This window comes from Eleutherodactylus coqui, chromosome 1 (genome assembly GCF_035609145.1).
Source record: "Eleutherodactylus coqui strain aEleCoq1 chromosome 1, aEleCoq1.hap1, whole genome shotgun sequence".
Lineage (NCBI taxonomy): Eukaryota > Metazoa > Chordata > Amphibia > Anura > Eleutherodactylidae > Eleutherodactylus > Eleutherodactylus coqui.
This window is the reverse complement of record NC_089837.1, coordinates 93967666-93981050: the sequence shown is the minus strand read 5'-3', so window position 1 is coordinate 93981050 and position 13385 is coordinate 93967666. Positions and strand designations below refer to the sequence as shown.

At 45.3% G+C, this 13385-nt stretch overlaps 1 protein-coding gene across 3 annotated transcripts in view; it reads left to right on the top strand.

The window, feature by feature from the left end:
- Positions 1-13385, top strand: part of LOC136622541 (saxiphilin-like) — a 91541-nt gene that overhangs the window by 31258 nt on the left and 46898 nt on the right. For all 3 annotated transcript variants that reach the window (XM_066598106.1, XM_066598105.1, XM_066598104.1), the window contains 3 exons: positions 2808-3026; positions 6051-6269; positions 11110-11328. In XM_066598106.1, the coding sequence (XP_066454203.1) occupies positions 2808-3026; positions 6051-6269; positions 11110-11328 (657 nt within the window). The remainder of the gene's footprint in view (positions 1-2807; positions 3027-6050; positions 6270-11109; positions 11329-13385) is intronic.

The window sequence follows — 13385 nt, the reverse complement described above, 5'->3', positions numbered from 1 at the left end:
ACGAGTACCACGTGGTGTTCGGGTTACTTTCATTTTCTTCCCTGAGAAATTTGCGCGCTTTTCTGGCCAATGGAAAGACAGGGAAGGCATGACAACTTCCCCCTGCAACGTTCAAGCCCTATACCACCCCCCTGCAGTGAGTGGCTGGCGAGATTAGGTGTCACCCGAGTATTAAAATCTGCCCCTCCCGCGGCTCGCTACAGATGCATTCTGACATTAGTTCAGGGAAAGTGGTATCTTGGTGGAGCTGCTATAGGGAGAGTGTTAGGAGTATTTTAGGTTTCAAGAACCCCAACGGTCCTTCTTAAGGCCATAGAAATCGCAGATCGCACCTATGTGCGATCTGCGATTTCTGTTCTCTTCTCTATATGCGCTCAATGGGGCCGGCGGCAGCAGCGCCGACCCCATTGAGAACATATAGAAGACAAATCATTCTTCTCTGCCACAGCTGTAACAGCTGTGGCAGAGAAGAACGATGTTTGCCCATTGAATTCAATGGAGCCAGCAATACAGCAGGTTCCACTGAAAGCAATGGGCTGCCGGCGTGCGCGGGGATGAATTGTCGGGTAGGGCTTAAATATATAAGCCCTTCCCTGCAATTCATCCAGAAATGTGTTACAATAAAAATATATACCAGCGTATAAGGCGACGGGGCGTATAAGACGACCCCCCAACTGTCACCTTATACGCCGGGAATACAGTGGAGCAAAGAATAAAAATCATTACTCACTTCTCCTGGTGTTCTGCGGCGCTGCTGCAGGCTGTCGCTCCCTCCTGGTTCCCGGCAGAGCATTGATTTCTCTACGAAGGGCTTTAAATCCCCGCCTCCAGAAACACACGTGCCTTCAGCCAATCACAGCCAATGACAATGATGTCATTGAATGGCTGTGATTGGCTGTGTTTCTGGAGGCGGGGATTTCAAGCCCTGCGTCCAGAAAGCAATGCTCTGCCGTGGACCAGGAGGGAGCGACAGCCTGCAGGAGCGGCGCAGAACGTCAGAAGAAGTGAGTAATGATTTTTATTCTTTGCTCCACTGTATTGCCGGCGTATAAGGTGACAGTTGGGGGGTCGTCTTATACGCCCCGTTGCCTTATACGCCGGTATATATTTTTATTGTAACACATTTCTGGATGAATTGCAGGGAAGGGCTTATATATTTAAGCCCTTCCCGACAATTCATCCTGCGATCGTCGGCAGCCCATTGCTTTCAGTGGAACCTGCTGTATTGCTGGCTCCATTGAATTCAATGGGCAAACATCGTTCTTCTCTGCCACAGCTGTTACAGCTATGGCAGAGGAGAACGATCTTTACGCTGACAGTGCGGGGGGGGGGCACTCTTGCCGCTATTGTGGCTTAATAGTGGGACCTGGGAACTTGAGATGCAGCCCAACATGTAGCCCCTCGCCTGCCCTATCCGTTGCTGTGTCGTTCCCATCACATTCTTGAATTGCCCAGATTTTCACAAACGAAAACTTTAGCGAGCATCGGCGATATACAAAAATGCTCGGGTCGCTTATTGACTTCAATGGGGTTCGTTACTCAAAACGAACCCTCGAGCATTGCGAAAATTTCGTCCCGAGTAGCGAGCACCTGAGCATTTTGGTGCTCACTCATCTGTAGTTATGAACACACTGCGGAGGGGGAAAACAAACACCATGTCCATCTGTCCTGGAAGTCAAAACTCAGCACCAACATGTGGCATCCATATTCCTCTTTGCTATTAGGTCTTATCTCTTCTTTGTACATCACTGGTTGTATGTAACTACTTTGAAAGCATTCTCACCGGGACCCCTCTACTGTCCCTCCATATGCCCCCACCTTCATGCGGAGTGTGTTTTGTGTTGGATTCTATACAAAGCATTGTTTCTAGGTTAGAACATCTCAATACACAAACAATACAAATGAGATTGCACATTAGTGCACCTAGTGTAGTGCTGTTAGTTCTGAGATCTAGAATCCAATAGATGACAATAGTTCTCAATCATAATCAAACTACTAACGACCACTTTACCGTGAGTATGTTTGTTTGTGTGTGGGTGCTTATGATGCTCCGCCCCTGGTGACATCATCGCAGGTCCTACAACATATATAAAACGCAGAGCCTGACCGACAGAACAACACAGGATCCCCTTGGAAGGGGAGGACAAAATTAACAAAATGAGAATACAACTAAGCCGTTATTATCTCGGACACAACTCAGCGGTCCTGACAGAAGACACTGACCTTCCTCCACCGCAGAGATCCGGTTGGCTGAAGGATCTGTGTTGATGTCACTGCTGTGGGAGGAGCCATTGTGTATTTCAGTAAAAAAGATCCAATGGGTTGAAGGACGTGTGGTGATGTCACTGCTGTGGGAGGAGCCATTGCGCAGTTTGGTAGAAAGTACTGTATACTGGATAAGCTGACAGCAGCCACCAGCCACCTCTGATGATGTCACCATCATGTGATCACCTGTGTGGGTGGAGTCAGCGATCACATGACCAGGGGCTGATCACTGTATCCAGGAGTCTGCTGAGCTGGTGATGTCTAGAAATCAGCATGGATGTACCAAGCTGTGTGTGTGTGTGTGATGTGTGGGAATCAGGATCCATATGGAAGAGCTGTGTGTGGGATATGTGTGGATCATAATATCTACCATGTCGCACAGCTGTGTGGCGCAACGCGTAAACTGGGAGTCTACTTTCCTTATAATTACTAGTCCTATTTAATATGGGCAAGCATCACACTATAAAATCAGCAGAGCCACATTATCAGCAGAAAAGACAATATGACTAAACTACTGTCGGTTATTATCTATCCATTTTTAGCAAAGAAACTGCCCTGTCTGAAAGAACGCCAAGAAGCGCTTGGAGGAGGGCACCCCGTACCAGGAGCCTTTGTACCTGATTGTGATGAGAGAGGCAACTACAACCCAAAGCAGTGCCATGGCAGCACCGGATACTGTTGGTGTGTTAATGAAAAAGGTCAAAAGATTGTTGGTACAGAAACTCCACCGGGACAACCATCTCCAACATGTGAAGAAGAACGTAAGACACGGATCACAGTATATCTTGCAATTGGTCATTTCTGATTTATGCATAGTGCACTTCAACTGTTGTATATACACTGAATGGCTACTAGAGACATCGGCCCATTCATGATTGTAGCTTCCTTGTATGGAAATTAGACATGTGACCCCCGAGTGTAGCATAAAATTAAGTGAGCAAGTTTTCTGTGGATCAGTTTCAGTGTGAACCCATCTGAATGGGATAATCCAGAAAAGTAGCTGACTTTCAGAGGGGCCTGGTTATTGGTGCTAAACTAGCCAGGGTCAGGATTTCAAAAAATGCTAACTTTCTAGGTTTTTTTCATACAACGGTATGGACAGAATCCTGAGAATGATGTGCTCGGGGAAAAACATCCAATAAAAGGGGATCCCGTAGGCATGAACAACTTGTAGACAAAAGGGGCTAGAGGAAGATGTCAAGAATCCTTCTGATGATCAGGAAGTGCAGTCAGCAAACTGCAGCTGAATACAATGCTGGCTCCTTAGCACAGATGGGCTATAGCAGCAGATGGCGAGTTTCAGTCCCATTGCTGTCTTAGGCCTCATGCACACGGCCAGGTCGGAGACCCTATACTCACTTATCCCGATCCACTGCGAGTGTCCCGCCCGGCGAGCCAGCGTGCATGCGCACTGCAGGGCATGATGTGCGGGCCCTGGCCTATGACGCGGATTCCCGTGATACTCCACAGTGCCCACTGCACGGAATATCATGGGACGGACGGCTTATATGGACTGCAATGGAAGCTGTCCATGTGATTTACCTCACAAAATAGAACATGCTGCGATTTTCCCCCGCGAGTGGAAAATCGCAATTGGTCTCCGCTCATGGGCAGGGGAGAATCTTTTAACACAGCATGCCTATAGATTGACATTGCTGCAGAATCCACGGTGGGCATCTGGCTGTGAATTCTGCGGCGATAATCCGTCTGTGAGCATGAGCCCTAAGAGAAATGGAAAAACAAGACTTCAGTGGACAAAAATTGGATTACTGAGCAGTGGAAAAACATCACCTGGTCAAATGCATCCAGATTTGTGTTGCACCAAGTTGATAGGAGGGTCAGAATTTGGCGCAAGCAGAGTAAATTGATGAACCCTTCTTATCAGCTGTTCAGAACATGTCAGTAGCTCCATCTAAGGGTGGCTTTACACGAGCGTGTTTTTGTGCGTGCATACGCGCGCACAAAAATATGCTTCTGTTAGAATCAATGCATTCCCTATGGTGTGTGCACATGTCCGTGTTTTACAGGTGCGTGTCTAAAAAGATAGGACATGCGTGCACCATAGGGAATGCACGCATTGTCTTCAATGGAGCCGCGGCTGCTGCCGGCACCCCTGAATTGTTTTTCAGGGAAAAGCTTTACATATAAGCTCTTCCTTAAAAAACAAGAATTTTAGTGTAAAAAAAATAAAAAATTTTAAAAACTTACCTGTCCGCTGCTGCCGTGTCCCCCGCAGGGATGAAGAACACATCTGCTGCATGTGGCAGATGTTTCCTTCATCCCCGCGAGGAAAAAGACTTCCCTGCTGCACTTGCCACATCTGTGACAGATGCAGCAAACGAATTCATCCCTGTGGGGGATAAAGAATTCCCTACCACAGCTGTCACAGATGAGGATCCAGCTGCCGGCATCCTGTAATTGTTTTTCATCGTTTTTACGGCTGTGGGCATTATCTTTTAAGCTTAAGAGTTATCTCATGATTACAAGTAATCCCTCTATTAAATCATGCAAAACCTAATTTTTCTATTGCAATCATTTTTAATAAATGTTCTTGTGTCTACATCACTGTTACATACTTGTTATGGTGCCCTCTGCTGTTCTTTCCATTCCTTTTCAGAATGTTCACCTAATGTGACCAAGTGCTGATTCTTATTGGCTGGTCTGCATAATTACAGGAAACCCTTCGGATGTGTAAGAACATCCGAGTGATGGTATTGGGCCACTGGCAATGAGAATGTACTGGGCATATGAGGTGAATGTTCTGAGAGGTGATCAAAAGAATACCAGAGAATGTGCCAGCAACACTCAGACACAGATGCAATTTTTAAAGGGTCACTTTGATTTTTTTTCGTTCATTATTAGGGATGAGCGAGCATACTCGGAAAAGCACTACTCGCTCGAGTAATGTGCTTTATCCGAGTATCGCTGTGCTCGTCCCTGAAGATTCGGGTGCCGCTGCGGCTGACAGGTGAGTCGCAGCAGGGAGCAGGGGAGAGCAGGCGGGAGAGAGGGAGAGAAAGATCTTACCTCCGTTCCTCCCCGCTCTCCCCTGCAGCTCCCCGCTTCGTGCCGGCACCCGAATCTTCAGGGACGAGCAGAGCGATACTCGGATAAAGCAAATTACTCGAGCGAGTAGTGCTTTTCCGAGTACGCTCGCTCATCCCTATTCATTATGTAACTAGCCCCCCAGTATACATAAGCTAGTATTATCTTGGTTAGTTTTTAATTTCTATCTGAAACTCCTGGAGTCCTTCTCCTCAGGTTGGTCGTGTGATCTCATTCTGACTACCTGAGAATTACTTGGCTTTATGTTCTTTCAAGAAGTCAGTTTTGTAGTCAGCATAATTCCTGTGTGATGAAATTACATGGACTCTACTACACAAGCTCTTCATAGAGGGGACAGAAACTTCTGTCACGGTACTGCTGTTAATAAGAGACTCCTGCCACAGAGTTATAATGGAGGATGTCACAGTTCAGCCTGCTAACTATATAATTAATGTGTGTAATTTATTTAGGTGAATATAGAATACAGACGGTTATGGCAGTGTCCTCCCAGCAGGCAGAGATGATGCTGGCCCTAGCTGGTCATGTGATGCTGTGCTGATGCATCATGGGAGTGTTAGCAGAGCATAGAGGAAGTGAGCAGGCAGACATATCAACATCAAGGTGATAAGCCACAGATAGGAGGCTGCACTGCATGGAAGTGACTACAATATATATAGAAGACATCAGCAGAGAAGATAATATGACTAAACTACTGTCGGTTATTATCTATCCATTTTTAGCAAAGAAACTGCCCTGTCTGAAAGAACGCCAAGAAGCGCTTGGAGGAGGGCACCCCGTACCAGGAGCCTTTGTACCTGATTGTGATGAGAGAGGCAACTACAACCCAAAGCAGTGCCATGGCAGCACCGGATACTGTTGGTGTGTTAATGAAAAAGGTCAAAAGATTGTTGGTACAGAAACTCCACCGGGACAACCATCTCCAACATGTGAAGAAGAACGTAAGACACGGATCACAGTATATCTTGCAATTGGTCATTTCTGATTTATGCATAGTGCACTTCAACTGTTGTATATACACTGAATGGCTACTAGAGACATCATGATTGTAGCTTCCTTGTATGGAAATTAGACATGTGACCCCCGAGTGTAGCATAAAATTAAGTGAGCAAGTTTTCTGTGGATCAGTTTCAGTGTGAACCCATCTGAATGGGATAATCCAGAAAAGTAGCTGACTTTCAGAGGGGCCTGGTTATTGGTGCTAAACTAGCCAGGGTCAGGATTTCAAAAAATGCCAACTTTCTAGGTTTTTTTCATACAACGGTATGGGCAGAATCCTGAGAATGGTGTGCTCGGGGAAAAACATCCAATAAAAGGGGATCCCGTAGGCATGAACAACTTGTAGACAAAAGGGGCTAGAGGAAGATGTCAAGAATCCTTCTGATGATCAGGAAGTGCAGTCAGCAAACTGCAGCTGAATACAATGCTGGCTCCTTAGCACAGATGGGCTATAGCAGCAGATGGCGAGTTTCAGTCCCATTGCTGTCTTAGGCCTCATGCACACGGCCGGGTCGGAGACCCTATACTCACTTATCCCGATCCACTGCGAGTGTCCCGCCCGGCGAGCCAGCGTGCATGCGCACTGCAGGGCATGATGTGCGGGCCCTGGCCTATGACGCGGATTCCCGTGATACTCCACAGTGCCCACTGCACGGAATATCATGGGACGGACGGCTTATATGGACTGCAATGGAAGCTGTCCATGTGATTTACCTCACAAAATAGAACATGCTGCGATTCTCCCCCGCGAGTGGAAAATCGCAATTGGTCTCCGCTCATGGGCAGGGGAGAATCTTTTAACACAGCATGCCTATAGATTGACATTGCTGCAGAATCCACGGTGGGCATCTGGCTGTGAATTCTGCGGCGATAATCCATCTGTGAGCATGAGCCCTAAGAGAAATGGAAAAACAAGATTTCAGTGAACAAAAATTGGATTACTGAGCAGTGGAAAAACATCACCTGGTCAAAATGCATCCAGATTTGTGTTGCACCAAGTTGATAGGAGGGTCAGAATTTGGCGCAAGCAGAGTAAATTGATGAACCCTTCTTATCAGCTGTTCAGAACATGTCAGTAGCTCCATCTAAGGGTGGCTTTACACGAGCGTGTTTTTGTGCGTGCATATGCGCGCACAAAAATACGCTTCTGTTAGAATCAATGCATTCCCTATGGTGTGTGCACATGTCCGTGTTTTACAGGTGCGTGCCTATAAAGATAGGACATGCGTGCACCATAGGGAATGCACGCATTGTCTTCAATGGAGCCGCGGCTGCTGCCGGCACCCCTGAATTGTTTTTCAGGGAAAAGCTTTACATATAAGCTCTTCCTTAAAAAACAAGAATTTTAGTGTAAAAAAAAAAAAAAAAAATTAAAAAACTTACCTGTCCGCCGCTGCCGTGTCCCCCGCAGGGATGAAGAACACATCTGCTGCATGTGGCAGATGTTTCCTTCATCCCCGCGAGGAAAAAGACTTCCCTGCTGCACCTGCCACATCTGTGACAGATGCAGCAAAGGAATTCATCCCTGTGGGGGATAAAGAATTCCCTACCACAGCTGTCACAGATGAGGATCCAGCTGCCGGCATCCTGTAATTGTTTTTCATCGTTTTTACGGCTGTGGGCATTATCTTTTAAGCTTAAGAGTTATCTCATGATTACAAGTAATCCCTCTATTAAATCATGCAAAACCTAATTTTTCTATTGCAATCATTTTTAATAAATGTTCTTGTGTCTACATCACTGTTACATACTTGTTATGGTGCCCTCTGCTGTTCTTTCCATTCCTTTTCAGAATGTCCACCTAATGTGACCAAGTGCTGATTCTTATTGGCTGGTCTGCATAATTACAGGAAACCCTTCAAACTGTCGAGGGTCTATTTTTGGATGCTTAATATGCTCTGTGGCTTTTACAACATCCTTCTCTGTCCATGGTCTGTATACTTCCATGGTAGCAGGATGTTGACCCCCCTGGCCATCATCTAGCCCACCCCGGGGGTTCGGGACATCAATCATAGGAAAGACATCCTTACTCTGTTGCGCTACTCGTTGAATCATTTGTCTCTCACTCCTGCGGGGGCCCTGGGTTACAGGAGTCTTGAAATTACTATCATCTAACAAGGAATCTATATGATGACTTGGCAACAAAGGAGCATTAGGTGTGGAATTTTGCCCGTATGGGGGTGGTTGGACACTATCCAAACCCCCATATGCAGCTACAGGGATAGGTGGCACAGTTTGTACGGGGGCAGACTAAATGATCATCTTCTTTATCTACTAGAGGCATCATTTCAGTCTTTGCTGCATTGGGTCTATTTTTTATCTAAGTATGGTGGGTTTGGGCTTCTTTTAACCAGGCTTCAGCAGCGGATAATCCGTATTTCTGCTGATCTTTAGTTGATTTTGTCCGTATTTTATCACATAATTCTTTACAACTATTAACTTTCAATTTATTTCTAAATCCATATTTCTTTTCCCACTTGTCACAATATTTGACATAGTCAGGATCTAACTTGTGCATGTACTTCTTATCCCCTTCAAGGACCTCCTGTTGTTGACAACAGCAACAGAGACATGCACAGGAAAATGCCTTACAATTTGTATTTCCCATTGTTAGTAATTATGTTCTTGGCGCCGATTTACAAGACAAACAACATAAAACAAGCCTCTGGCCACTAAAATATATAGTGAAAACGCAAAGGTCCCTTACCAGAATCGCTGCTTCGCTTTATACACGAAGACCCCCTTTCAGTTTCACCGAGTAGGGCCTGTGAACATCGAACACAATAAGGGGCTTGTCCGAAAACAACCTGCGCAGCAAGGTTGGTCCTTAATGTGTCCTAGAGGTCAATGCCCACGTATCGGATCCACTCATCTCAATCACTCACACATTCAATATAAGACAGCAATACAAATATTACAATATGTTAGTAGGCGGCCGCCCTCTTCATATTCTTAGTTACTCTATAACACAATATCAAAGAGAAAGTAATAGAAAGATAAGAAGTAAAGTTCCTGGACACCCCTGTGTCCCATGACGTCATCTAACCACTTTTTACGTGTCGCACGGAGTTAATTCTTTCCTGTAGCCTTCTCACAATGGCTATGGTCTCACATAGACTACTGCTATTGCCCCTTTGGCAACCCATTCGTCTATACTTCTCATTTACCTTACACATTTCACATAGACTACTGCTATTGTCCCTTCGTCTATACTTGCCTCTCATTTACAATACACATTGTAAATTCTACTAACACTAAAGTATACAGAAGAAGAAGAAGAGAGAAGAGAAGTTTAACCATTGTTATACTTACTACACGTTATCTGGGAGGCTTCTAAATTCTCCGGCTAGTTCGGAAAAACGTCACTGTTTCAGACAGGATGCCCGACTGGCCTCTAATTACGTCTAAGCAAGACGGAGGTCTTTTAATGATCGGAGAGTACTTCAGACCCACCTTTTCACAGCCAGGCTGCCCTCTCCCTCTGCAGTGAGTGATTCCGGCTCGAAGGACCAAAAATGTAAGGAGAATTTATGTGTTTATCAAAGAGAAGACGATCCCAGATCCCGTGCAGAAGTCTGGGCCCAGGAGAAAACACATCACACCAGCCTGTGCTGTATCAGATGATTTCTAATTTATTCTGAGGTGGACAAAGTATATATATCCTAAATGACATCACAGTAAAAATTATATACCTCCAGAAATGGATATAATATATGATAGGCTAAGATAAAAATGATTAACATAAGTTACACCTTCTAGGGTGTATCTATTACATACAATGAGACCATTATGAATTCAGGAGAAAGGAATGCATGTAATGCTTTACAGACCTACCCCCTGTAATCTATAGTTTCCTGTCTATAGATATGCATACATATGGGGTCTAGTAGACTCTCATCTTTCCTGAGAAGACATGGAGGCCTAAAGAAGGGTTATATTTAACCCTTTCACTACTCATACTAGTATCATGCTCTACAATGCAATATAGAATAATTAACTGATACATTGATCTACAATTTTCTTAACATTTTCCTCCCCGGTCTCCCCTGCAGCTCCCCGTTTCGTGCCGGCACCCGAATCTTCAGGAACGAGCAGAGCGATACTCGGATAAAGCAAATTACTCGAGCGAGTAGTGCTTTTCTGAGTACGCTCGCTCATCCCTATTCATTATGTAACTAGCCCCCCAGTATACATAAGCTAGTATTACCTTGGTTAGTTTTTAATTTCTATCTGAAACTCCTGGAGTCCTTCTCCTCAGGTTGGTCGTGTGATCTCATTCTGACTACCTGAGAATTACTCGGCTTTATGTTCTTTCAAGAAGTCAGTTTTGTAGTCAGCATAATTCCTGCGTGATGAAATTACATGGACTCTACTACACAAGCTCTTCATAGAGGGGACAGGAACTTCTGTCACGGTACTGCTGTTAATAAGAGACTCCTGCCACAGAGTTATAATGGAGGATGTCACAGTTCAGCCTGCTAACTATATAATTAATGTGTGTAATTTATTTAGGTGAATATAGAATACAGACGGTTATGGCAGTGTCCTCCCAGCAGGCAGAGATGATGCTGGCCCTAGCTGGTCATGTGATGCTGTGCTGATGCATCATGGGAGTGTTAGCAGAGCATAGAGGAAGTGAGCAGGCAGACATATCAACATCAAGGTGATAAGCCACAGATAGGAGGCTGCACTGCATGGAAGTGACTACAATATATATAGAAGACATCAGCAGAGAAGATAATATGACTAAACTACTGTCGGTTATTATCTATCCATTTTTAGCAAAGAAACTGCCCTGTCTGAAAGAACGCCAAGAAGCGCTTGGAGGAGGGCAGCCATTAATAGGAGCCTTTGTACCTGATTGTGATGAGAGAGGCAACTACAACCCAAAGCAGTGCCATGGCAGCACCGGATACTGTTGGTGTGTTAATGAAAAAGGTCAAAAGATTGTTGGTACAGAAACTCCACCGGGACAACCATCTCCAACATGTGAAGAAGAACGTAAGACACGGATCACAGTATATCTTGCAATTGGTCATTTCTGATTTATGCATAGTGCACTTCAACTGTTGTATATACACTGAATGGCTACTAGAGACATCGGCCCATTCATGATTGTAGCTTCCTTGTATGGAAATTAGACATGTGACCCCCGAGTGTAGCATAAAATTAGGTGAGCAAGTTTTTTGTGGATCAGTTTCAGTGTGAACCCATCTGAATGGGATAATCCAGAAAAGTAGCTGACTTTCAGAGGGGCCTGGTTATTGGTGCTAAACTAGCCAGGGTCAGGATTTCAAAAAATGCCAACTTTCTAGGTTTTTTTTATACAACGGTATGGGCAGAATCCTGAGAATGGTGTGCTCGGGGAAAAAACATCCAATAAAAGGGGATCCCGTAGGCATGAACAACTTGTAGACAAAAGGGGCTAGAGGAAGATGTCAAGAATCCTTCTGATGATCAGGAAGTGCAGTCAGCAAACTGCAGCTGAATACAATGCTGGCTCCTTAGCACAGATGGGCTATAGCAGCAGATGGCGAGTTTCAGTCCCATTGCTGTCTTAGGCCTCATGCACACGGCCGGGTCGGAGACCCTATACTCACTTATCCCGATCCATTGCGAATGCCCCGCCCGGCGAGCCAGCGTGCATGCGCACTGCAGGGCATGATGTGCGGGCCCTGGCCTATGACGCGGATTCCCGTGATACTCCACAGTGCCCACTGCACGGAATATCATGGGACGGACGGCTTATATGGACTGCAATGGAAGCTGTCCATGTGATTTACCTCACAAAATAGAACATGCTGCGATTCTCCCCCGCGAGTGGAAAATCGCAATTGGTCTCCGCTCATGGGCAGGGGAGAATCTTTTAACACAGCATGCCTATAGATTGACATTGCTGCAGAATCCACGGTGGGCATCTGGCTGTGAATTCTGCGGCGATAATCCGTCTGTGAGCATGAGCCCTAAGAGAAATGGAAAAACAAGACTTCAGTGGACAAAAATTGGATTACTGAGCAGTGGAAAAACATCACCTGGTCAAATGCATCCAGATTTGTGTTGCACCAAGTTGATAGGAGGGTCAGAATTTGGCGCAAGCAGAGTAAATTGATGAACCCTTCTTATCAGCTGTTCAGAACATGTCAGTAGTTCCATCTAAGGGTGGCTTTACACGAGCGTGTTTTTGTGCGTGCATACGCGCACACAAAAATACGCTTCTGTTAGAATCAATGCATTCCCTATGGTGTGTGCACATGTCCGTGTTTTACAGGTGCGTGCCTATAAAGATAGGACATGCGTGCACCATAGGGAATGCACGCATTGTCTTCAATGGAGCCGCGGCTGCTGCCGGCACCTCTGAATTGTTTTTCAGGGAAAAGCTTTACATATAAGCTCTTCCTTAAAAAACAAGAATTTTAGTGTTAAAAAAAAAAAAAAAAATTAAAAAACTTACCTGTCCGCCGCTGCCGTGTCCCCCGCAGGGATGAAGAACACATCTGCTGCATGTGGCAGATGTTTCCTTCATCCCCGCGAGGAAAAAGACTTCCCTGCTGCACCTGCCACATCTGTGACAGATGCAGCAAACGAATTCATCCCTGTGGGGGATAAAGAATTCCCTACCACAGCTGTCACAGATGAGGATCCAGCTGCCGGCATCCTGTAATTGTTTTTCATCGTTTTTACGGCTGTGGGCATTATCTTTTAAGCTTAAGAGTTATCTCATGATTACAAGTAATCCCTCTATTAAATCATGCAAAACCTAATTTTTCTATTGCAATCATTTTTAATAAATGTTCTTGTGTCTACATCACTGTTACATACTTGTTATGGTGCCCTCTGCTGTTCTTTCCATTCCTTTTCAGAATGTCCACCTAATGTGACCAAGTGCTGATTCTTATTGGCTGGTCTGCATAATTACAGGAAACCCTTCGGATGTGTAAGAACATCCGAGTGATGGTACTGGGCCACTGGCAATGAGAATGTACTGGGCATATGAGGTGAATGTTCTGAGAGGTGATCAAAAGAACACCAGAGAATGTGCCAGCAATACTCAGACACAG